The 27,300-nt window shown below is 43.3% G+C and overlaps 1 protein-coding gene across 1 annotated transcript in view; it reads left to right on the forward strand.

The window, feature by feature from the left end:
- The window catches only part of LOC139397415 (beta-1,3-glucosyltransferase-like), a gene marked incomplete at its 5' end in the record, with an annotated part of 47,687 nt that extends 20,387 nt beyond the window's left edge, over positions 1-27,300 (forward strand). Inside the window, 5 exons of the mRNA XM_071144143.1 lie at positions 14,139-14,248; positions 21,601-21,677; positions 22,757-22,868; positions 24,661-24,797; positions 26,815-27,300. Coding sequence (XP_071000244.1) covers positions 14,139-14,248; positions 21,601-21,677; positions 22,757-22,868; positions 24,661-24,797; positions 26,815-27,016 — 638 coding nt within the window. The remainder of the gene's footprint in view (positions 1-14,138; positions 14,249-21,600; positions 21,678-22,756; positions 22,869-24,660; positions 24,798-26,814) is intronic.

Below are 27,300 nucleotides of genomic sequence, written 5' to 3' on the forward strand. Positions count from 1 at the left end.
ACATGCGCACAAATAATTTGATACTAAACTGATTATGGCAGTAGGCCGGGTATGAAAATGTTAATGTTAACACCTTATTCTGCTTGTCTTAATCGGCATAAGGTCACATCAAAGGTTATCTGAGCAGTCTTTCGAATGATTAGGACATGTAAACAGCTTAATCGACGTTCCTGCTGTGTCTTTGACCTGCGCATGTGCCAGCACCGGTAGCACAAGCCTCCCTCTACATACAGTGCATTCGGAAAGTATTCAGACCTATTCACCTTTTCCACATTTTGTTACGTTACAGCCTTATTCTAAAATGGGTTACATCATAAATCTACACATAGTACCCCGTAATGACAAAGAAAAACAGGTTTGTATAATTTGGTCAATTATATTAGAAATAAATGAGAACATTATTTACATAAGTATTCAGACCCTTTGCTAAGAGACTCGAAATCGAGCTCAGGTGCCTCTTGTTACCATTGATCATCCTTGAGATGTTTCTACAACTTGATTGGACATGATTTGGAAAGGCACACACCTGTCTATATAAGGTCCCACAGTTGACAGTGCATGTCAGAGCAAAAAACAAGCCATGAGATCGAAGGAATTTTCCGTAGAGCACCCGAGACAGGATTGTGTCGATGGTACAGATCTGGGGAAAGGTATCAAAAATTGTCTGCAGCATTGAAAGTCCACGAGAACACAGTGGCCTATTCCATAGGCAGAACAGTGAAACTGGAGCAGCAGCACGACCAGGTGGACTGGGGAGAGCATCAGAGACATCAGGCCAGGTAGTCCTGAGGTGTGGTCCTAGGGCTCAAGTCCTCTGAGAGAAAGAGAGAGAGAATTAGAGGGAGCATAATTCACACAGGACACCGGAGAATAAGACAGGAGAAATACTCCAGATTTAACAGACTGACCCTAGCCCCCCGACACATCAATTATTGCAGCATCTAATGTCCATTGCTCGTGTTTCTTGGCCCAGGCAAGTCTCTTCATCTTATTGGTGTCCTTTAGTAGTGGTTTCTTTGCAGAAATTCAACCATGAAGGCCTGATTCACGCAGTCTTGTCTGAACAGTTGATGTTGAGATGTGTCTGTTATTTGAACTCTGAAGCATTTATTTGGGCTTAAATCTCAGGTGCAGTTAACTTATTTGAGACTGGGGGGCAGTATTGAGTAGCTTGGATTAATAAGTTGTCCAGAGTGAACTGCCTGCTACTCAGGCCCAGTTGCTAATATATGCATATTATTAGTATATTTGGATAGAAAACACTCTGAAGTTTCTGAAACTGTTTGAATGATGTCTGTGAGTATAACAGGACTCATATGGCAGGCAAAAACCTGAGAAAAAATCCAACCAGGAAGGTTGACATCTGAGGTTTGTAGGTTTTTCAACTCATTCCCTATCGAAAACCGTGTCTGTGGGCTCATATTGCACTCCCTAAGGCTTCCACTAGATGTCAACAGTCTTTAGAAACTTGTTTGATGCTTCTACTGTGAAGTGGGGGTGAATGAGAGGGGATTGAGTGAGAGGTCTGGCAGAGTGCCTTTAGCTGACCACACGCGTTCACGTGATAGTTAGCTTGCGTTCCATTGCAATTCTACAGACAAAGGAATTCTCCGGTTGGAACATTATTGAAGATTTATGTTAAAAACATCCTAAAGATTGATTCTATACTTCATTTGACATTTTTCTACGAACTGTAATATAACTTTTCATCTGAAATTTCGCATGGACTTGCCTGCGCGTCCTGATTTTGGATTGTGTACTAAACGCGCAAACAAAAAGGAGGTATTTGGACATAAATGAGGGACTTTATCGAACAAATCAAACATTTATTGTGGAACTGGGATTCCTGGGAGTGCATTCTGATGAAGATCATCAAAGGTAAGTGAATATTTATAATGCTATTTCTGACTTCTGTTGACTGCACAACATGGCGGATATCTGTTTGGCTGTTTTGTTGTCTGAGTGCTGTACTCAGATTATTGCATGGTGTGCTTTTTTTGGTAAAGCTTTTTTTAAATCTGACACAGCGGTTGCTTTAAGGAGATGTTTATCTAATGTTCCGTGTATAACACTTGTATTTTCATCAACATTTATGATGAGTATTTCTGTAAATTGATGTGGCTCTCTGCAAAATCACTGGATGTTTTGGAACTACTGAACATAACACGCCAAAGTAAACTCACATTTTTTGATATAAATATGAACTTTATTAAACAAAACATTAATGTATTGTGTAACATGAAGTCCTATGAGTGTCATCTGATGCAACAAAGGTTAGTGATTCATTTTATCTCTTTCTGTTTTTTGACTCCTCTCTTTGGCTGGAAAAATGGCTGTGTTTTTCTGTGACTAGGTGCTTACCTAACATAATCGTTTTGTGTGCTTTCGCCATAAAGCCTTTTTGAAATCAGACACTGTGGCTGGCTTAACGAGAAGTTTATCTTTAAAATGGTGCCAAAATACTTGTATGCTTGAGGAATTTTAATTATGAGATTTCTGTTGTTTTGAATTTGGCTCCCTGCACTTTCACTGTCTGTTGAGGTGGGACGCTACCATCCCGAATATCCCAGAGAGGTTTTAACTCTAATGAACTTAGCAGAGGTAACTCTGTCTTCCTTTCCTGTGGCGGTCCTCATGAGAGCCAGTTTCATCGTGTAGTGCTTGATGGTTTTTGCGCCTGCACTTGAAGAAACTTTCAAAGTTCTTGAAATGTTCTGCTCTGACTGACCTTCATGTCTTAAAGTAATGATGGACTGTCATTTATCTTTGCTTATTTAAACTGTACATATCATAATATGGATTTAGTCTTTTACCAAATCTTCTGTATACCCCCCTACCTTGTCACAACACAACTGATTGGCTCAAACGCATTAAGAAGGAAAGAAATTCCACAAATTTAACTTTTAACAAGGCACACCTGTTAATTGAAATGCATTCCAGGTGACTACCTCATGAAGCTGGTTGAGAGAATGCCAAGGGTGGCTACTTTGAAGAATCTCAAATATATTTTGATTTGTTTACACTTTTTCGTTTACTACATGATTCCATATATGATATTTCATAGTTTTGATGTCTTCACTATTATTCGACAATGTAGAGAATAGTAAAAATAAAGAAAAACCCTTGAATGAGTAGCTGTGTCCAAACATTTGACTGGTACTCTATGTAAAATGTCAGTTGTTTAGTTTTAATAAATGAACCCGTTTTTTTCTTAGTCATTATGCGGTATTGTGTGTAGATTTATGCGGGAAATAAACGAATGAATCCATTTTGGAATATGGTTGTAATGTAACAAAATGTAGAAAAAGTCAAGGGGTGTTATGTTGGCATAATGGACCAGGAGACAGGCGCAGGAATGCGTAATAGTTCAACAAAGAAAAACATTTACCGAAATTTCATGGCACGGGAACAAAGACCAAACAAACACTATACAAAACACAGGGTTGAAACCCAAACAAAAGAGCTAGGAGTACCTTGAATAAATACACGGGACAATACCTGAAAACGCAAATGCACAGTGATACAACGCAGGACGAGACCCGCTATCATCTGCACAACACAAGCGGCACGAAAGCCAAAACATCAAGGCACAGGTACTCACACGACCAACAGAGACATAATCAACAACCCAATGGTGACCCAAAGGGCACATTTATACAAATATAAATCAGTGAGGAAATGGGGACCAGGTGTGTGTGTGTATAGACACAGTTCAGTTCCTAGAGGCCGGTGACGTAGACCTCTGAAACTAGTGCATGGAAAGTACCGGAGGGAATCGTGACAAGGGGTCTGAATACTTTCCCAATGTATTTGCGAGTGAGTTTGGAAAAACTGAAAGTATGCCTCTTAGAAATTGTAAATTGTAAATAATTGTAAATAAAAAACACTTGGCCAAAGTAACATGGTAAAACTGTAGTAGAACATTTATTTTGATCAGCAATTTTCTGCGTTTATCAAAGGTCCCATCAGGTAACCTGATTTCAGATGTCTCGATGTAAACAGACTTATGAGGGAAATCGTTCTTCTTGCAAAGCATGTAAATGTTTTGAACAAACTATTATTCTGACTATCCACAATCACATTATTTTGTGCATGTAACCGTGCTTAATGATTCAATGTACTATTGTCTAAAGTCATTGATCTGTCACATCAATGAATACCAACGCCAGCACCTGTTCCGTGCGAGTGTTTTTGATTTTAAACACAGTCCTTCAGAGAGCTGTATGGTATCTGTGTTTTGGCCAATATTAATTCATGTAGGTCACAATTTGTAGTGCGATATGTGTTTTTATATTCAGCTGCATCTGCACTAATGAGGGTAATCCAGCATGAGATGTACTGGAATTAACAAATCACTGAGGCTTTACACTGACATATCACAACAGTCTCAATGTTTACATTCTAGACGAGCAAGAGAAGGCCTTGTTCTGTACTACTATGCTACCTTATTCCCCGTCATTGTTAAACGAGGGATTTTTGAGAGACATCCTGTTGTCTGGTAGATACTAAATCCCCTCCCATACAGTATAGAGGAGAAATCTTGTGAATGGTCGTAATGATATCTGTTTGATGTTAAAGGAATTCCTGTCTTATTAAAGAAGGATATCGTGGCGCGGAAAGTTAACCCTGGGAAGTTAAATGAACCCAATACAGCTTTGCACTTGTTCGCTATTCAATGGAGTTCTCCTCTTCTTATTTTGATGGCAGCAGACATTTCATAAGTAGAGCGAATGGAGGGATCTGATGTTTGCCTTTCATGCTTGAGAGCTCTAATACAATAGCAGAGTGCTCCGATCGAGGGGAGGGCTCCTGGAAGCCGCCAAGGAGTTTTGGAGGGGAAACTCGAGACCTCTGCTGGCTTGCTCAATCAACTGGGTCAAGGCGGAAACAAAAGCAGATGAAAACAAGTTTATAATGCCCTCATTTGGCACCTTAGCCGAATGGAAACGCACACAGACACTGTTATCTGAACAAACCGAGCAATCTGGCACTGCCATTGTAATTTGCTCTGTCACACCAGGGAGGCTAAGCTAGTCTGAAAGCGCAGGATATTGTTTGTGGGGTTGGAATTCGAAAAACTGTTAAATGAAAGCATGTGCATCAGGCTAGGACTCTCTGAACTCACTGGCCTATTTACTTTTGAGCATGTATGGGTATCCAATTGGCAAACATTGGACAGAGATCAAGAAGACATTGTGTGGCTGCAACAGTTCTGAGTTCTTCAGAAGGAGCATCTGATGCTGAGTGTGCACCGAGGGGCAGACCTCAATGAGTGTACAGATGGTGTGATACACGGGCATCTACAGCCTGTACTGTACACTTTCTTCCAAAACCCGCCACCCTCCTCTCCTAGTTGCATCTGCCTCCTCCCTCGTCTATTGAAAATCAATGCAGTGAACTGTTGTCCCTGCCCAGTTCCACTCAACAGATGGTGGGGATGAAAAAATTGCTCCTTTAAGTTGCTCTGGATAAGAGCGTCTGCTAAATGACTAAAATGTAAAATGTAAGGAAAAAGGGGCCGAAGATGTACTCATAAAATTGCAATTAGCCTACAAGTTGTGTGACAGACTGTGGACCAAACCGTTTGCGATTGTAAATATGATTATGGCCCTGAAGATAATTAGGCCAGGCTAACCCTGGGGAGTACTGTCTATTGTTCTTCGTGCCATTGGCCTTATATACAGTGGGGCAAAAAAGTATTTAGTCAACCACCAATTGTGCAAGTTCTCCCACTTAAAAAGATGAGGCCTGTAATTTTCATCAAAAATCCAGAAATCAAATTGTAGGATTTTTAATGAATTTATTTGCAAATTATGGTGGAAAATAAGTATTTGGTCAATAACAAAAGTTGTTCTCAATACTTTGTTAAATACCCTTTGTTGGCAATGACAGAGGTCAAACGTTTTCTGTAAGTCTTCACACACTGTTGCTGGTATTTTGGCCCATTCCTCCATGCAGATCTCCTCTAGAGCAGTGATGTTTTGGGGCTGTTGCTGGGCAACACAGACTTTCAACTCCCTCCAAAGATTTTCTATGGGGTTGAGATCTGGAGACTGGCTAGGCCACTCCAGGACCTTGAAATGCTTCTTACAAAGCCACTCCTTCGTTGCCCGGGCGGTGTGTTTGGGATCATTGTCATGCTGAAAGACCCAGCCACGTTTCATCTTCAATGCCCTTGCTGATGGAAGGAGGTTTTCACTCAAAATCTCACGATACATGGCCCCATTCATTCTTTCCTTTACATGGATCAGTCATCCTGGTCCCCTTGCAGAAAAACAGCCCCAAAGCATGATGTTTCCACCCCCATGCTTCACAGTAGGTATGCTGTTCTTTGGATGCAACTTAGCATTCTTTGTCCTCCAAACACGACGAGTTGAGTTTTTACCAAAAAGTTATATTTTGGTTTCATCTGACCATATGACATTCTCCCAATCTTCTTCTGGATCATCCAAATGCTCTCTAGCAAACTTCAGACGGGCCTGGACATGTACTGGCTTAAGCAGGGGGACACGTCTGGCACTGCAGGATTTGAGTCCCTGGCGGCGTAGTGTGTTACTGATGGTAGGCTTTGTTACTTTGGTCCCAGCTCTCTGCAGGTCATTCACTAGGTCCCCCCATGTGGTTCTGGGATTTTTGCTCACCGTTCTTGTGATCATTTTGACCCCACGGGGTGAGAACTTGCGTGGAGCCCCGGATTGAGAGAGATTATCAGTGGTCTTGTATGTCTTTCATTTTCTAATAATTGCTCCCACAGTTGATTTCTTCAAACCAAGCTGCTTACCTATGGCAGATTCAGTCTTCTCAGCCTGGTGCAGGTCTACAATTTTGTTTCTGGTGCTCTTTGGAGTGTGACTGTTTGAGGTTGTGGAGAGGTGTCTTTTATACTGATAACAAGTTCAAACAGGTGCCATTAATACAGGTAATGAGTGGAGGACAGAGGAGCCTCTTAAATAAGTTGTTACAGGTCTGTGAGAGCCAGAAATCTTGCTTGTTTGTAGGTGACCAAATACTTATTTCCCACCATAATTTGCAAATAAATTCATAAAAAATCCTACAATGTGATTTTCTAGATTTTATTTTTCTAACTTTGTCTGTCATAGTTGAAGTGTACCTATGATGAAAATTACAGGCTTCATATTTTTAGGTGGGAGAACTTGCACAATTGGTGGCTGACTAAAAACTGTTTTGCCCCACTGTACATGCGACTGTATTGGCAGGGAGCCAGCTCATGATTAGAGATCTCCTCCATTGTGTCCTCCTAGGAGGCCTGCTCACAAGTTGCTGACAAAAACATACTGTAGCCAAAAGCTCTCCCCTAAAATATGTAGCAGCTTATGATAGTCTAACATGTTTCAACACACTAAACATCAGGGCCACTGTGGGAGTACTTGTCAAAAGTACTCGGCTGTGTGTGTGCCTCTGGAGAGAAAAAATCATACAAAGCAAATCTCGCCTCTTGCCACTCTTGTCTTCCAACTCGGTTTGCCTTCTGTTTTTCTCCTGAACTCATCTGACCTGCTCTTTATTTCTGTGATCAAGACAGCACTGATGACTCCCACCAAACACAAAATATTAAAAACAATATCCCACACTAGTTTCTCTCTCTCTCTTTCTCTCTCTTTCTCTCCCTCCTTCTCTCTCTCTCTTTCTCTCTCTCCTTCTCTCTCTCTCCTTCTCTCTCTCTCTCCTCTCTCTCTCTCCTTCTCTCTCTCTCTCTCCTTCTCTCTCTCTCTCTCTCTTCTCTCTCTCTCTCTCTCTCTCCTTCTCTCTCTCTCTCTCCTTCTCTCTCTCTCTAAAAATGCAGAAGCATGCTGTGTCGGTACTAAGTGGTGACGATGATGATGTCTTCATCCACAGTACTCTTAAAAGGCGTTGAGGTTTAAAAGCAGATGATGGGAGTGAGGATTTGGAATCTGTTAGAACTAAATAGCCTCTGGGTCCTTAATTATTAATGCAAAGTAGGGGGTTTAAGGCTGCCTTCAACACTCATTTGCTGAGTTTTCCATGGAGACCTGGACTGCAGCATTTATAATGAGTGTGATTAAAGTAGGCGTACAGACCCCTCTCCGAACTTCAGGTGTTGAGTCTGGCTGGCTCTCTTTCTGAGAGTGGTAATAAGGTCATTCTCTATTTCTCTCTGTCCCCTAGCTCCCTAACTCCCCCTCTCCAAATCACGGAGAGATATTTATGACACTGACCTTTCCCGCTGTAAGCTGAAAGTTAAACACACTGCGCTTCTATTGATCCCTGCACCAGGCAATTAAAACTCAGTATGAGAGGAAATCGTTTGCACTTGCTATATGACACATGGGCTGGTGGCCTGCCAAAACGCCCCTCGGTAGAATATAAATTCTCTCCATCCGACTGAATCGAACCCTCAGTGGGCCTGAAAGATGGGCATATTGAATGTGTACCTAGATTGTGGCGCTATCTGGCATAATGGACACGCTTGAGCAGCTCAATGCTCTCCTGTGTGCCCCATCTCCTAGGAGCTCCCAATTGGATCCCTAGCAAGAGAGAGAGAAACATGAAGTTAGTTTTTATGGAGAGATGGATAATTCCGGAGCAGGATAATTCCAAAGTGTCTTGTCTGGGGGAGCCCAATGATGCGAGCCATCGGAGCGTGGAAGCTTCCTACACAGACCCAATCAGCATCGGCGGTGAGGACGCTGGTCCCGCCGCTTATGGAAATGAGCTATTGACATCTCTCTGCACTGATTGCTACAATGGACAGCTTTTGCATCTGTAATGACACATTCTTTGTTCACAACACGCTAATGGCCTCACCGGTGGTGGTAGATCTCCGTCTTTCTCAACAGAAGCCGATTTTCATTTGTCAAAGAAATCGCTGTAATTGAAATCGCATGATTGACCTGCCTTGTTCTTTCCCGTTCTCTGTATTGTCTGCTTTTTGCAGTCACAATTTTCTGGCAGGCCAAACCGCTATAGCTGTAACACAGTTAGCCATACTATTTCATCCCTTTTTTCTTTTTCCCCCAGGTGTGCTGCTGTGTGTGTGTTTAACAGTGGTGGGGGGGGTGTCGGGCCCTTAGCTGTGTGAAGGGTTAAATGCCAGTGAGCTGTAGTGGATCTCACACCTTCTCTGTTCCGTGACACTGATGGGGATGATAGGCGCTGCAGGATATCCCAGGGGGGAACGCACTTCTCTTCCCCCGTACCTTCTGCCACCCTCCCTCTCTACCCTCATGCTCCCCTGTCCCCTCACCCCCTGCCATCCTGTCCCTCCGTATTATCTGATCTTGTGTAAAGTCCACTGATCATCACCACAAACACACATGGGTTTGCTTTCTGTCTTCTTCTTTCCATCTCTTTCTATTTCTCTCTCACTCACACGAATATCAACTCCGACACACTCCAGTGCCTTCGGTGAGGAGAGAGGGTGAGTGTGTGTTTGCCATTGAGCAGAGATGATAGTGTAGGAAGGCTGGCTCCATGTGATGAGAAATAGTATAAGAATGGAGAGCTCTCTCACGTCTCATTCCAGGCAATATATCTGAGGGCAGATACTGTCTTTTTATCGATGGACTGCCTTCCCCCTGCCCCATGGAATACAGAGCGAGAGGAAGAAGAGATAAACAAACGGCAGACTCATATGCTTGCCAGCTCTGTGATCAGACAAAGATCTGGTAAAATAAATAATCTGATGGTGTGAGGTTAACGACTCTGTGTGTGTGTGTGTGTGTGTGTGTGTGTGTGTGTGTGTGTGTGTGTGTGTGTGTGTGTGTGTGTGTGTGTGTGTGTGTGTGTGTGTGTGTGTGTGTGTGTGTGTGTGTGTGTGTCTGCACGTCTGTCTGTTTGCGTGCGTCCGTGCAAGCATTTGTGTGTTTCTGTCCGTGATTGTCCGTGTGACGGCATGACCAGTGCCAAGGGACACCGCTATCTCCCTATCCACCTTCTCTCCCCTTAAACATCACTGCACAACCCTCTCAGCCAAAATACATCACAGAACAGAGCGGAAAAATCCACTTCCGTTTGTCATTGAGAGGCATCTCTCTGTGCTTTGCGATGTCTTTGGCATGGGAGCCGCCATTTCAAATCAACAAATCAGCCGTAATTCAATAAATGTATCGATCACTCACTTCCCCTGGGCCTGCCTGCTGTGGCTGTCGGGGCATTTGAAGAAGAACGTGGAAAAGCATTTGCAACTAAAGGGATAGGACGCGAGGACAAGGTCTGATGGAGATTAGGTTAGAAGGGGAGACTGTACTAGGATTTATCCTTTCCTCTCATCCTGTGTGTCCCAAATGGCATCCTATTCCCTACATAGTGCACAGCTTTTGACCAGGCCCTGTAGAGCTCTGGTCTACAGTAGTGCACTATGTAGGGAATAGGATGCCATTTTGGGACGCTGCCTTCCTCTCCGTTGTTTGATGATTAATCGAAACCCATTAGTATGGCGCCCGGGACGGTGAATTCAATCTTAATTAGTTTCTTTTTTACCCCCGGTTTCTCCTCTGCTTTGGCATAGGGGGACGTATTATCTACACAATGAGAGATTGGCACGTAGCTTATCTGATCCTCGCACTAGTCACAGGCAGCTGTTGTATTATTGCTGTTCGCTGCAGTATCAGAAGGCTAAGCCGTTGTGGAACGGCATCTAGGGCTTTAGAATACATTACACCAGCATGTGTACACACACACACACACACACACAAACAGGCGCAGAGTCAAACAGACATCACACACAGGCGCAGAGTCAAACAGACAGCACACACACTAAGCGGACTCAGGAGAAGGGCTTTTAGAGGTGGTGTGAAGGTATGAGAGACAGATTGTCTCTAAGTTGATCTTTCAGAGGAGGGCGGTGTGTGTGCGTATATAGGAGAAAGGGGGAAAAAAGCCTCTTGATCTATTGGGATTCTTTGATGGGGTGTGGTGAACCAGGGTGGGGAGAGAGGCTGCACACTCAGAGCAACACACACACTACGTTAAAAAGACACTGATCCAGTGTTTACCCCCTGCTGATTTCTCAGGCCCTGTGTGGGAATGGGTTCAAGTGTCATCCAGTGTACTCAGATCAGCTCTTTCTCCTTCCCCTCTCCCTCCCCGTGTCGCTCTGCCACCCCCATTAGCCAGAGGAAGATTACAGACCTGTCACTGGCTGCCATGACTTGTTTGTGTTTAAAACCCCCCGTGTTAATGTTTGTTAAAAAAGCTTTACATAAAAACAAACCTCCCCGTGTCGCTCTGCCACCACCATTAGCCAGAGGAAGATTATAGACCTGTCACTGGCTGCCATGACTTGTTTGTGTTTAAAACCCCCCGTGTTAATGTTTGTTAAAAAAGCTTTACATAAAAACAAACCTCCCCGTGTCGCTCTGCCACCACCATTAGCCAGAGGAAGATTATAGACCTGTCACTGGCTGCCATGACTTGTTTGTGTTTAAAACCCCCCGTGTTAATGTTTGTTAAAAAAGCTTGACATAAAAACAAACCTCCCCGTGTCGCTCTGCCACCACCATTAGCCAGAGGAAGATTATAGACCTGTCACTGGCTGCCATGACTTGTTTGTGTTTAAAACCCCCCGTGTTAATGTTTGTTAAAAAAGCTTGACATAAAAACAAACCTCCCCGCCGGATATCTTTATGACCACATTCTGTGCAAATACTTAAGCGGCTAATTAAAATGTCCAACGTGGCAATCGGTCTGTCTGCCGTGTTTGTTTGACCAGAACCAGAGTATGTGAGTGGAGCTATTGGAAACCCTGCTCATCACCGCTCTGGCCCTCCACGTCCAATCGGTCTGTCTGCCGTGTTTGTTTGACCAGAACCAGAGTATGTGAGTGGAGCTATTGGAAACCCTGCTCATCACCGCTCTGGCCCTCCACGTCCAATCGGTCTGTCTGCCGTGTTTGTTTGACCAGAACCAGAGTATGTGAGTGGAGCTATTGGAAACCCTGCTCATCACCGCTCTGGCCCTCCACGTCCAATCGGTCTGTCTGCCGTGTTTGTTTGACCAGAACCAGAGTATGTGATGAGTGGAGCTATTGGGAACCCTGCTCATCACCGCTCTGGCCCTCCACGTCCAATCGGTCTGTCTGCCGTGTTTGTTTGACCAGAACCAGAGTATGTGAGTGGAGCTATTGGAAACCCTGCTCATCACCGCTCTGGCCCTCCACGTCCAATCGGTCTGTCTGCCGTGTTTGTTTGACCAGAACCAGAGTATGTGGGTGGAGCTATTGGAAACCCTGCTCATCACCGCTCTGGCCCTCCACGTCCAATCGGTCTGTCTGCCGTGTTTGTTTGACCAGAACCAGAGTTTGTGGGTGGAGCTATTGGAAACCCTGCTCATCACCGCTCTGGCCCTCCACGTCCAATCGGTCTGTCTGCCGTGTTTGTTTGACCAGAACCAGAGTATGTGGGTGGAGCTATTGGAAACCCTGCTCATCACTCATGGAGCACCGCTCTGGCCCTCCACGTCCTTTCTAACCACTCTGCTAAAAACCACTTCGCTCTCACAGGAAAATAAAACTGCAAATTTGATCCATTTAATAAACTCACAATTTAACCAAAACCAGTCTATTGACTACCTGCACCTACCCTTTGGTTTTGAAGTATTGAAACCAAACCATGTGGATTTGCCCCACCTTCCCTGAATGACGACTCACCACTACATATAGGCCCAATATAGGCTGCATCTCAATCAATAAAAAATCATTATTTTAGGTGCTCCTAACTTTTTTTAAGTTGGGAGCACCAGTGCCACCTGCTACCTCTCTAAGCAGTCAATCAGTACACCTGGCCAAGCCGACTCCTCTATAGTCTCTTGTGTCTACACCTGGGTGTGGCTTGCTGCCCTACTGGGGCACATATTCTGTGTTTATGGGCTGACATCAGTAGCCTAGGGTCCAGAGATTCAGAGACCAGTTCAAGAGGTTAGAGAGGCAGACTACTATCCAGAAGGTTGCTGGTTTATATCCTGGTAAGGGTAATGATCTAACAATCTCAAGGAAGGGTGCTGGTTTGAAATCCCATGTTCCATCCATCCAGTCAGTCAGTACAGCAGCTGGATGTGGCCTGCTTTCCCAATGTGTGAGACAACTGTGTTTTCAGTCATCACAAACTTGTCAAAGACAGTTTAGGGGATTGAATGAGGGTCGTTGGGTGTAATTCCATTGAACAGTATGATGGGTGAAAATTGGACACATTCTTCACTCCATTAACCCTTTAGCCAGGTTGTTATTCCGTTGGCAAGCGAGAGAGACCGAGTGCTTATGTAGTTTACAGTCGTTCCCATTGCCACCGATGTGATTCGTCACACAGGGAAAGCCCCCATCCCATCATTACTATTCTGTAAATGGATTCCACATGAAGCCCGACTGCATTAGCGGGGCCTGTAATACGGGCCCTATAAAGGTCACAATAATGATATGTAAACGTGTCGCACGCCGAGGCGGCCCACTTCTCTAAAGAGCGATCGAGGCCGTTAAAGAGATATTGTCGAGCCGCTACAACAGGCTCCCCGTTAACCTCGGGCTCGTTACACACTGGAGATACTCAATAACATTTACTAGGCTGCCCATCTTGTTTCTGCCCATCTTGTTTCTGCCCATCTTGTTTCTGCCCATCTTGTTTCTGCCCATCTTGTTTCTGCCCATCTTGTTTCTGCCCATCTTGTTTCTGCCCATCTTGTTTCTGCCCATCTTGCCTCTGCAGCACACAGTGGACAGCTGGGCTTTAGGCTGATTCAGCTATCTGTTGGGTTCTGTCACTGCATTAGCCAACCCCATCTGACTGATCATCATTTACTGTCCTTGCGTGAACGTGTGTGTGTGCGAGAGTGTGTGTGTGTGTGCGCGAGAGTGACATTCATGGACTTTGTCACTCAGGCCAAATGAAACTTTTATTCATGGGATGGTGATTGTCTACAATGGAGGTCAGAGTAAGGTAGTGTTTGTGTGGGAATTTAAGAGAGCTGTTAATTATCCCTATAATATCTTTAGAAAGGGAATGTGTTGTGTGGGAATTTAAGAGAGCTGTTAATTATCCCTAGAATATCTTTAAGAAAGGGAATGTGTTGTGTTGGTGTGGCGCTACTTCACATCCTGTGCTGTGTTTTCTAACCTGATGTGTGTGTCTGTCTCTCTGATCTGTTCCTTTGCTGTCTGTGTGTTGCAGACCTGCGAGAGATAGTATTTGTGATCCAGAGCCAGAGTAACTCATTCCACATGAGTTGGGCGGAGAGACAGAGAGCAGACCTGTTACAACAGACTCAGAGCCTCACACAGGTACCACCAGCACCACTTAAAGAAACACACACAGCAAATGTTTTACTATCCTTTTGGGGAACTACAATTGACTTCCTTTCCATTTTCCCTAACCCCTATGCCTAAAATAGCCTTTGTCCTCATTGTCCCCACGATGGAGAATTCCTTGTTTTACTATCCTTGTGGGTCCTGGAAATCCACAAAAGTCCCCACAAGGATAGTAATATATACACACACAGGTTTTTCGAAAAACAACAGCATCCCCTTAACTTCAACCATCTTCTCTATGGCTCATGGCTGTTACTTCCCTACTTATTCCTCTACGCTCCCTGTGGAGCATACAGCCGTCATATCTGTTACTCTTTTGGAATAATTAGAGTGGAAAACCATCAGCTTAGTGTAACCGAGTCAAGTTCAACACTTTATGTTTAAATACCGCCATCCGTGCCATTGAATTGCTTTTCGCTGACGCTTCTGCCTGAAGTAATTCAAGAAGGTGGTCAGCTGTGTTTGCGAGACAGAGGATGCAAGATCAAATAGCAGTGCGGGCTTGTGAGCGAGAAAGCTAGACTTTGAAATGAATTAAATAGAACCATTGAGAGTGGTTACGTTTCTCCAGCCCCATCCCTCAGCTGTTTACCAAAACAGTGATGGGGTGTTTGCTTTGTTGTTGTTTGAACTGCAGATTGTTCCTTTAACATCTAATTAACAAGCAGAGTTTCAGTTCTGTATCGATACTGCAGTCAACCAAGGAAATAAATGATATGTCTTTTCACAATAAACTTAATCAGCGTCAATTAACCGAGAGGCACCAGTGCAGTCCATGCTCGTTGCCACATGGTGTCAGTATTGCTTTTGATATGAAGGAAACGATCATTGTCTCAGATCGCAGCCCCATTTAAACAGTAGAGAAAACTAGGTACTGGTAGCATAGTGTGTTGTCCAGTAGTGTAATGCAATGAAATACATCACCATGGTTGTCTTTGTTAAACAGACTACATCATATTGTATTCTGTCAGCATTATTCAAAACATTTATTCCAGATCAAAATGATCCTGTGTTGTCTCAATCCTGTTTTAGAAAGATAGAGGAAGACCATATTTAGACCAAATGTCATGGGATGATATAATATTTGTTTTAGCAAATATAATGTGATATGTTGCATACTTGATTCTGTTTTGTTTTTTTTAAATAGGAGGGACTACATCTGAAGGGGGAGAATAATTTAACAATAGCAAACTTCAGAAAACTCAGGTTAACTTGATAAAAAGCTAATGTTAGAGATGCATTTTCCATGTATGTCTTTGCAAGGTCAGTAGAGCAGAGCAGGGGTCCTTGTCTGGATACCCAGACTTTTTTCTCTGACCAAAAGCTACACCACACCCACGGATGTTAGTTTCTCCTACGCGTCTGGATCTGAGTACCTCCCTGACCCTTCACCGAATGCCACACATTCGGGGCCGTCTGATTGGTCCAGAAACCGATGGGTTGGGCCAGAGCCAGAACACACTTGGGTAAAGAGCCATTGGCTTTGATACTCTGATTGGTTAAAGACGATCCAATCGCTGAGGACTTTGTTTTGTACAAAGCACCTCGTGCCCTTTGTCACCACAAACAACTTCAATGATGGCAGTCTCAGACTTCAGTATGTAGCGAATGTAGCGAACGACAGAGCAGTGGAATAATTTAGTGTGAGTCGTCAGGCTACGGGGGTCCCTCAGCAATCGACAAAACAAACTCTTATAATCACACAGTGATTGGATGTGATCTGAACTGTTTTATATCTGGCTGGCCTCCCTGTGTTGTCTCAATATCCCCCTGGACCTGGACGTCATGTACGGGTTATACAATACATTAACAACATGACATAGACTGACCAGGTGAATCTATGATCCCTTATTGATGTCACTTGTTAAATCCACTTCCACTTCAGGGGAAGAGACAGGTTAAAGAAGGATTTTTAAGCCTTAATTTGACATTTGAGACCTGGATTGTGTATGTGTGTCATGTAGAGGATGTATGGGCAGGACAAAAGATTTAAGTGCCTTTTGAATGGGGTATGGTGGGTATGGTAGTAGGTGCAAGGCGCACCGGTTTGTGTCAAGAACTGCAATGCTGCTGGATTTTTCACACAACATTTTCCCGTGTGTATCAAGAATGGTCTACCACCCAGTTTGACACAACTGTGGGAAGCATTGGAGTCAACATGGGCCAGAATCCCTGTGCAACGCTTTTGACACCTTGTAGAGTCCAGGCCCTGACGAATTGAGGCTGTTCTGAGGGGAAGGGGGGGGCAACTCAATATTAGGAAGGAGTTCCTAATGTTTGGTATACTCAGTGTATAGTCAAACTTATTCAGCTGTATATTTCTATAAAAAGTGGCTGTGTGTCACTTGCAGTCACTTTGTGTGTGCGTGCATATCATGGCGCCGAAGAACATGGCTGACGTTTTACATTCTCCCAACCAATTGTGTTTTTTTGGGGGGCTTTTTGTGTTACTTATTTTTTTACTTACTGTGTGCATTATGTTGCTGCTACCGTCTCTTGTGACCAAAAATAACTTCTGGACATCAGAAAAGTGATTACTCACCACGGACTGGAATAAACGTTTTCCTTCAACGAGTCCGACGAGAAGGATATCCTGCTTTCACTGGAACAGGCCCAGATACACACCTTTTACGTGATGAAAAGATGCCGGAAAAGGGGACGAAGATCGGAGATCCTTCTGAGAAGCTGGAGGCGATCGAGTAAACTCCCAATGCCTTCCATTCTCCTTGCTAACGTGCAATCGTTAGAAAATAAAATTGATGGCCTATTATTAATATTATCCTACCAACGGGACATTAAAAACTGTAGTATCTCATGTTTCACTGAGATACTGGCGGGATTTTCTATGCACCGGCAGAACAGAGACGCTACCTCTGGTAAGATGAGGGGTGTGTCTTTTTGTCAATAACAGCTGGTGCCCGATGTCTAATATTTAAGAAGTCTCGAGGTATTGCTCGCCTGATGAAGAGTACCTTATGATAAGTTGTAGACCACACCATCTACCAAGAGAGTTCTCATTTGTATTATTCGTAGCCGTCTATTTACCACCACAAAGCGAAGCTGACACTAAGACCTCTCAACCGAACCTGTAAGGCCATAAGCAAAGAAGAAAATGCTCACCCAGAAGTGGCGCTCCTAGTGGCCAGGGACTTTAATGCAGAAAAACTTATATCAGTTTACCACATTTTTACCAGCATGTCACATGTGCAACCAGGGGGAAAAAACTCCAAACTCCACTCCCCCTCCCTCCATTGGGCAAATCTGACCACAGTTCTATCCTCCTGATTCCTGCTTACGAGCAAAAACTAAAGTAGGAAGTACCAGTGACTCGCTCAATACGGAACTGGTTAGATGACGCGGATGCTACACTACAGAACTGTTATGCTAGCACAGACTGGAAAATCTTCCGGGATTCATCCAATGGCATTGAGGAATACACCACCTCAGTCATTGGCTTCATCAATAAGTGCATCAACGATGTCGTCCCCACAGTGACTGTACGTACATATCCCAACCAGAAGCCATAGATTACAGGAAACATCTGCATCGAGATAAAGGCTAGAGCTGCCACTTTCAAGGAGTGGGATCCGACGCTTATAAGATATCCCGCTATGCCCTCAGACGAACATTCGAACAAGCAAAGCATCAATACAGGATTAAGATTGAATCCTACTACACCGGCCCTGACCCTCTTCGGATGTGGCAGGGCTTGAAAACTATTACGGACTACAAAGGGAAACCCAGACGCGAGCTGCCCAGTGACGCGTGCCTACCAGACAAGCTAAATGCCTTTTATGCTCGCTTCGAAGAAAGCAACACTGAAGCATGCACGAGAGCACCAGCTTTTCTGGATGACTGTGTGATAATGCTCTCGGTAGCCAATGTGAACAAAGCCTTTAAACAGGTCAACATTCACAAAGCTGCTGAGCCAGATGGATTACCAGGACGTGTGCTCAAAGCATGCGCGGACCAACTGTCAAGTGTCTTCACTGACATTTTCAACCTCTCCCTTACAGAGTCTGTAATACCTACATGTTTCAAGCAGACCACCATAGTCCCTGTGCCCAAGGAAGCGAAGGTAACCTGCCTAAATGATTACCGCCCCATGGCACTCACGTTGGTAGCCATGAAGTGCTTCGAAAGGCTGGTCATGGCTCACATCAACAGCATCTTCCCGGACACCATAGACCCACTCCAATTCGCATACCGCCCCAACAGATCCACAGAAGACACATTCTCAATCGCACTCCACACCGCCCTTTCTTACCTGGACAAAGGGAACACCTATGTGAGAATGCTATTCATCAACTACAGCTCAGCGTTCAACACCATAGTGCCCACGAAGCTCATCACTAAGCTAAGGATTCTGGGACTAAACACCTCCCTCTGCAACTGGATCCTGGACTTCCTGACCAGGTGGTAAGAGTCGGCAACAATACATCTGCCACGCTGATCCTGAACACTGGGGCCCCTCGGGTGTGTGCTTAGTCCCTTCCTGTACTCCCTGTTCACCCACGACTGCGTGGCCAAACACGACTCCAACACCATCATTAAGTTTGCTCACGACACAGTGATAGGCCTGATCACCGACAACAATGAGACGGCCTATAGGGAGGAGGTCAGAGAACTGGCAGTGTGGTACCAGGACAACAACCTCTCCCTCAATGTGAGCAAGACAAAGGAGCTGATTGTGGACTACAGGAAATTAACATCAACGGGGTTGTAGTGGAATGGGTTGGGAGTTTCAAGTTCCTTGGTGTCCACATCACCAACGAACTATCATGGTCCAAACGTACCAAGGCAGTTGTGAAGAGGGCACAACAAAACCTATTCCACCTCAGGAGACTGAAAAGATTTGACATGGGCCCCCAGATCCTCAAAAGGTTCTACAGCTGCATCACCGCCTCGTATGGCAACTGCTCGGCATCTGACCGTAAGGCGCTACAGAGGGTAGTGCGGACGGCACAGTACATCACTGGGGCCAAGCTTCCTGCTATCCAGGAGGCGTTGTCAGAGGAAAGCCCATAAAATTGTCAGAGGCTCCAGTCACCCAAGTTATAGACTGTTTTCTCTGCTACAGCATGGCAAGTGGTACCGGAGCGCCAAGTCTAGGACCAAAATGCTCCTCAACAGCTTCTACCCCCAAGCCATATAATACATAAAAATCGCCACCAGGCAATTGACCCCCCCCCCCCCGGCTACCTTTCCTCCTCTTGTACACTGCTGCTACTCGCTGTTAGTTTGTTACCTATGCATAGTCACTTCGCCCCCACCTACATGTACAGATTACCTCAGCTAGCCTGTACCCCTGCACTCTGACTCAGTACCGGTGCCCCCTGTATATCGCCTCGTTATTCTTATTGTGTTACTTTTTATTATTACTTCTAATTTTTGCCTACTTTGTAAATATTTTCTTCTTCTTGAACTGCTCTGTTGGTTAAGGGTTTGTAAGTAAGCATTTCACGGTAAAGTCTACACTTGTTGTATTCGGCGCATGTGGCAAATAAAGTTTGATTTTGATGAGTAAGGAGGCTGTGGCTGTTGTAGCTTGGCAGTTTTGGAGTCTTGGGACCAAGCTCCCCCACCCTTGCCACACACACCCCACCTAGTCTACTCCATGATTAAAGCATACTGTGTCTCTGTGATGGCTGTGTCTCTCTGACCCTGAGTCACCTCTCAATCAGCCTCCCATTCCTCTGCTCTGCTCCATGTCCACACTCTCCACAACCACATCATGCTCTGTCTCTGTCTCTCTCTATCTCTCTCTCCTGCTCAAATAAAATAAAATAATTTGTCACATGCACCAAATACAACAGGTGTAGAGACCTTCCCGTGAAATGCTTACTTACAAAAACCCTTAGCCAACGATGCAGTTTAAAAAATAATAAAATGTTTAAAAAAACACTATAAAATAACAATAACAAGGCTATATACAGGGGGTACCGGTACTGAGTCGATGTGCGGGTGTACAGGTTAGTTGAGTTAATTGAGGTAATTTGAACATGTAGGTAAAGTGACTATGCATAGATAATAAACAGTGAGTAGCAACAGTGTAAAAACAAAGGGGGGGTTCAATGCAAATAGTCTGCTGCTGATTATGAGTCTGCACACACACAGTGGCCATCACCCAAACTCTGCTTCCTCATGCCACTCTCCTCTCAAATCTGGCAATCGTTTTTTTAGAAGTGGCGTAAAGCCATGGCTTTTTGGCCTTGCCACCTGCCTGGTGTTTGAACGGACTTATTTCTTACTACCTAAGGTGAGTTGAAAGTCAAGTTTAGATGGGTGAACATACCATTATGAGCCTCGTTATGTTGTTGGTGTGTATATGGGGCTTGACGGAGCTGCTGGCAAACCCCCGGCTGACTAATATGGCTAACACACTGGACACAGACTAGGGTTAATGAGTTACAGTCCAGTACTATGATGGTAGGTGTTTGTGGGACATTGCTGTTGAGTAGCATGAGTATTTAAATCAATCTGGAGAGAGGCTGTGTGTCTGTGAGCAGCATGGTCCCCCTTGGTCTCCAGTCTGCTGAGTGGAGTGGATGCAGTCATGAACCCTTGTTTTCCTCTCTGTGTGAGACTACCTCAGGGCACTACTGATTACCTCACATGCCCTTCAACTCAGAATCAGAGAAGGTTTGATTGAAACCAAGTTTGTGTTTTCATCTCCAAAAGCAATTTTTCGAGCAGTGCATAGGGCAGTACCATTAGGCTTCACACAGTTTGTTTGTTTCAGAATAGCCATTGTATAGGTACTTAGTAAAGCTGGGTGATATGGACAAAAATCCATATTGTGATAAATTGCCTGAATTGATGCGATAAGTTCATAGCATTAATGTGCGCCACCGTTTTCTAACATGATCCTTTAAACTACTACTAGTAGTTTGATGATTGTAGCCATCAATTGTCCAATAAACAGTCACCCATATTCGCAAACTTATTGCATTTCAAAATTCACATTTTTCTATATATGCTACTTATCGTAATGTGTCTCATGTGTCTCTGCTGTCTCTAACTAAAACCAGACTCTTTGAGGACTGTCCTTCCAAAGGTTCCTTAGGTTGTCCTTCCTCCTGCTGTAAACTAACGACTTCTTTGCTCTGCTCTAAATTGACTACCTCTTAGCTTTAAAGTAAATACTTTGTTAGTTACTCTAAAGAAATTACTTCCTTGGGTTACTTCTGTTAAGACTTCCTTAGCTACTCTTAAATACATATTTATGTTACTGCTGTAAAGTAAAGACTTCCAGAGGTCCCACTGCTGTACAGTAACAAGGGTTTCCCTGTCTGGCTTGACTTAAACACCGTTTTTCTTTTCAGACACCCCCTCCAGTCCTGCTCCTCCACAGTCTGACAGACAATGAGGGAGACTGGAGCATCCTTCCTCTGCTGCCTTAGTAAGTGCTTGGGCCTGTCAGCTTTCAAAAGAGCAGCAACATCCACAAAGACTTCCATCTTGTAATTCCATAAAGTACAGTTAGGGACATAACAATTCACCGGTAAGCATTGGTCCCCGGTTCAAATGTTTAAGATATGAGTGCATGAACTGCGGGATCCCAAACCGATCCAAATGTAGCATCTATCAGTCAGAAAATATATTCAAACTTTACGAATCGGCTGCTCTTTTTTTTTGGTTGGCTCAAATTACTTTATTTTTACCTTCTGAAAATACCGCTCATATTTTGTGACAACTGTGTCCTCTCCTTCAGTGTCAAACTAAGAATGTAATTATGTTGACAGTCATTGATCTGCAAGTCACTTTGCATGCCGAATAACCCCAGGCAATATCAGTAGCCTATTTAAATTGCACGTTGTGTGCAGCTTCGCGCGCTGACCATCGAGAGGTACGCCTATTCCTGATCTACTCGTCTCTTTCAGCATTCAAATGTTTGTCAAATGGCTTCTGCAATATGAAGTTTTGTTAGCAAATTACATTGGTTGTCATTTAACTATGACATTTTTATCAAATCCGTTGTTGAAAAGCGTATGGCTGTCTCCATCTGATAGGGTCAGGTAAAAAAAGAGGGGGAAATAATTGCTAACTTTACTAACCATTTTTTCGCAAATAACCTTGTAGCAATATTTGAGGTTCTATGAAAGTTTTGTTTACTTTGTGCAGCATGATATACTACAAGGTCTAAACACAATAGTTAATTAGTTTGAATGACTGTTTCTCCTATTGTATAACAGGATTACCTACCATATGATAGTTACCTATAGCTGTCACCTTATGCCCTGTTCGACCTTTTGCTAGCCTGGGTGCCAGTCTGTTTTGGCTCTCTTTCTAACTCCTTATTGAATTTTCATGCCAAACAATGACAACAATGATGGAGTAGGCAAGAGCACAAACAGATCTAGGACGAGGCTGGCCTTTTGCTACAAGATCAAAACAAATAGGTCATATCATGAATGTATCCACTGGTTCAATAAGCTGTGTAAAGGTCTGGCGACCCTGACGATGTTTCTGCCTCCTTAGCCTCTCCTCGTTGTTTGGGAAGAACTCATCCTGGTTGGTGTTTCTGGAAGAGGAAACTAACGTCAAGGTGACCAAGCTGCTCCAGGCCCTCAGGAAGTTTGACAGGAGAAAAGTAAGTGACCCACAGATTTAGGATTGTAATAATTATATTTCTACTTAATGACCACTCTGTGTGGTCTGTGTGGTCTGTCTGTCTGTCTGTCTGTCTCTCTCTCTCTCACTCTTTAGATGTGAAACCTAAACTCCAGTACACTGGCATTCTTGTATGTGCCACAGAGTGTCTAATGGATCTCATACTAACATTTTGGCCCAAATTACCTTTACTTGGTACCTTAATCACAGTACATCACTTCTCCTTGGCCAATGACTGAGCACTAGCCGTCTGTCTCAGCTGCTGTAATAGAGTCAGTGGGCTGGACCTAGTCTCGGAAACTCAGACCCTAGCCAACAGCAGTGACTAGAGTCTGGGATTAACAATGGACTCTTTTACAAACACAGTATGAGCAGCTTTAGCCACCCGGCTCACCGGAGGCCCATTGATAATAATGATGTTATGATTGTTTTTTAGCTGCAGCACAGATGCAGGGAGGGTTTTGTTTTGTGTCTTATTAAGGTGATATTAACAATTTTACTCCGCGCTCGTCTCCAGAGCTGCTCTCTCCCGGAGGTTCAGGATCCAGGTGTTGCCGGTTGATTAGCGACTTGTTTTAAACCAGAAACAGAAGGCCAATAGAACAGGTTTTGTCCTCCACAGTGTTATTGAGTTAATATCAATTTTTGTTTTTAATAAGTGGATTGTGAGGATAAAACCAGATAATGACAGTTGATAGTGTTGCCTCATTTTTTTCAAAGTAACATCCTATTGACTGCAGCAAAGTGAATGCTTAAACTTTCTGGAGTTTGTTACCATCAATAATTTGTGTAGGTTTTATAAGAGTTTCAAATTACTCTCCTACTGTCAAACATAAAATGTGTAATCTTGGGAATTCACAAATTATGTTTTTGTTGCTAAGATTTATGGGTGAATGATTTGTGTTTTGATAAGCCTCGACAGTTGAAACAGGCTTTAAACCAAAGCATGGGAAAGAGACAAAAATCATCCAACGGCCATCCTGATTAGTACATCCCGACACCGTCCAATGAACACCATCAAACTAATTCCACCTCCCGGTGGTACACCAGACCTAAACAGAGAACCGAGGTCCAAGTTATTCTCACTCTGAAAAACGATGCATAATAATTAAGTGAACCTTCCATCTGCTAGCCGGGACAGCCTGGAACCTGAAATGCTTACTGACAAGCCCTTAACCAACAATGCAGTTTTAAGAAAAAATGTACTAAATAAACTAAAGTAAAAAAAAAAAGACAAATTAACACAATCAAATTAAAATAATGAGGCTATATACAGGCTATATACAGAGGGTGTCATTGTGCGGGGTACACACAGTGCTGAGCTCCGAGCACTGTATCAGGGATGAGGAGAGGATGTAGGTGGTCTTATGACTCACTTTGTATACACACTGTATGTGTGACTTCAATTTTGGGTGAATTCGATTCAGTATTAACGCAGGGACCATTTTTACCATGCTCAAATAAAGTCTGAAAATAGTTTTGGGTACTTTAAAAACAACTACTACTAATATAACTGGTAGACTCCCCTCAGAGATACTGTATGCTTCCGTTTATCAGATTAAAAGAAGTGTATGCATGGAAGCAGTAGTTTTTTTTAACAAAGACGTACGTACATTTGCCTATCATGTCGAATTGGGAATAAAGCTTGCTCTTTTTATTACATTTATTTCTGCAACGTTTATAATTCTTAATCTCAATGAATACAGCCCAGATGTGTGGCGCGTTAGCAGCTATGTCATCATGATGCTGATGATGTCACATCCATCCCTCAGGAGTGGTTCCTGGGTAAACCTCTCCATGACGAGGAGTCGACCATCATCCACCACTACGCCTTTGCAGAGAACCCCTCCATCTTTAAATACCCAGACTTCTCTGCTGCCTGGGCCCTTAGCATCCCCCTGCTTGACAGGTCAGGTCCTAATCTATATCTAACTTCCTTTAACTTTTGTTGTCTCCATCTACCTTTCTTTATAGTTGCATTCTGTGATTTGTACATACATTTTTCGACTTCTAAATTAACTATAGCTATTTCTTCTTGGAAACTATAACTTATGAATGCCTCATTCAACTGTCTTATCCAATCAGAACCCAAAATATAAGCTTGTTTTACTCCATTGTTTGTAAACAATGTCAATTGAAAACAAACACGTCATAGCTTTAAAACATAGTTAGAACTATACGTGAGAGAGTGATTACATTTCTGCAGGCACATCGCTCAGCTGTTTACCAAAAAGTGGCGGTGGCCATTTTGTTGTTGTTTGAATTACAGATGGCAGCGTTGAACCCTAGTCTCCATCTACCCTCCTTTAAACACTAGTCTCCATCTACCCTCCTTTAAACACTAGTCTCTCTCTACCATCCTTTAACCCTACCTTGGAATTTATTTCCTTGTCAATGCGTTTGAGCCAATCAGTTGTGTTGTGACAAGATAGTGCTATCTTCTGTATACCCCCCTATCTGGTAAAAAACCAAGTCTATATTATGCCAAGAACAGCTCAAATAAGCAAAGAGAAATGACAGTCCATCATTACTTTAAGACATGAAGGTCAGTCAATCTGGAAAATGTAAAGAACTTTTAAAGTTTCTTCAAGTGCAAAAACCATCAAGGGCTATGATGAAACTGGCTCTCATGAGGGCCGCCACAGGAATGGGAGACCCAGAGTTACCTCTGCTGCAGAGGATAAGTTCATTAGAGTTAACTGCACCTCAGAAATTGCAGCCCAAATAAATGCTTCACAGAGTTCAAGTAACAGACACATCTCAACATCACCTGTTCAGAGGAGACTGTGTGAATCAGGCCTTCATGGTCGAATTGCTGCAAAGAAACCACTACTAAAGGACACCATAAGAAGAAGAGACTTGCTTGAGCCAAGAAACACCAGCAATGGACATTAGACCGGTGGAAATTGGTCCTTTTGTCCAAATTGGAGATTTTTTGTTCCAAACGCAGTGTCTTTGTGAGACGCGGTTTGGCTGAACGGATGATCTCTGCATGTGTGGTTCCCACCGTGAAGCATGGAGGAGGAGGTGTTATGGTGTGGTGGTGCTTTACTGGTGACACTGTCAGTGATTTATTTAGAATTCAAGGCACACTTAACCAGCATGACTAACACAGCATTCTGCAGTGATACCCCATCCCGTCTGGTTTGGGCTTAGTGAAACTATCATTTGTTTTTCAACAGGACAATGACTTAACACACCTCCATGCTGAGTAATTGCTATTTTATCAAGAAGGAGAGTGATTGAGTGCTACATCAGATGACCTGGCTTCCACAACCAAATTGAGATGTTTTGGTATGAGTTGGGCTGCAGAGTGAAGGAAAATCAGTCAATAAATGCTCAGCGTATGTGGGAACTCCTTTAAGACTGTTGGAAAAGCATTCCAGGTGAAGCTGGTTGAGAGAATGCCAAGAGTGTGCAACGCTGTCATCAAGGCAAAGGGTGGCTATTTGCAGAATCTCAAATATAAAATATATTTTGATTTGTTTAACACTTTTTTGGTTATTACATGATTCCACATGTGTTATTTCATAGGTTTGATGTCTTCACTATTATTGTACAATGTAGAAAATAGTAAAAATAAAGAAAAACCCTTCAAATAGTAGGTGTTGTAATATATTTTTTTACGTGAATCACATTTTTATTTGGCGTACCCCCGACGGCATTGCGCGTACCCCTGGGGGGTATAGTTTAGGAATACCTGACCTATAGTATTCACTGCTAACATAGATCATGTTTCTTCCCTAGTGGTCTTTAGAAACCTGAATAGCAACCACATATCAGCAATTATGTTCTCTGCTGGACAATATAACGTTTTTTTCATTATATCATCAATCATTGTTACATTCCTAGTGGTCTAGGGAAAATAATCATATTTTATTCAATTCTAAATGCACATTCTAATAGACAGTGATTTGATGTTCCAGGCTCGCAAACAAAGTGAGAGATGATCCACTCAAGTCTGACTTCACTATCGATCTGAAGCATGAGGTAAGATTTATATACGACCGCATTATTGTTAAGAGTTCAAATAAAATGTTATTGGTCACGTACCCATATTTAGCAGATGTTATTGCGGGTGTAGCGAAATGCTTGGTTCTACTGAAAATGCTTTTAATTAAAGAGTAATTTAAATGATTAGTTTAATATTTTGGCTACAGTTTATGATGGCATGGAGTAAAGCAGATGTTGTTATCGGATCATAATGTGTGTCACTAACCACGTTTCTATCCACAGTTTTATATGCACTTAAAGTCGTACCGTATAAAACTAATCATGACAGATCTGATGGAAACAGGACGTTTCGGTACAATTTGATAAATGCAGACAAATAATTTTTTCATTCAACATGGTAGGATCTTTTTGTGTCTAAGATTAATTATGTGTGCAATGGTGGTGGAAACGCCTTTATG

Source organism: Oncorhynchus clarkii, unplaced genomic scaffold (genome assembly GCF_045791955.1).
Source record: "Oncorhynchus clarkii lewisi isolate Uvic-CL-2024 unplaced genomic scaffold, UVic_Ocla_1.0 unplaced_contig_13839_pilon_pilon, whole genome shotgun sequence".
In the NCBI taxonomy this organism is placed as follows: Eukaryota; Metazoa; Chordata; class Actinopteri; order Salmoniformes; family Salmonidae; genus Oncorhynchus; species Oncorhynchus clarkii.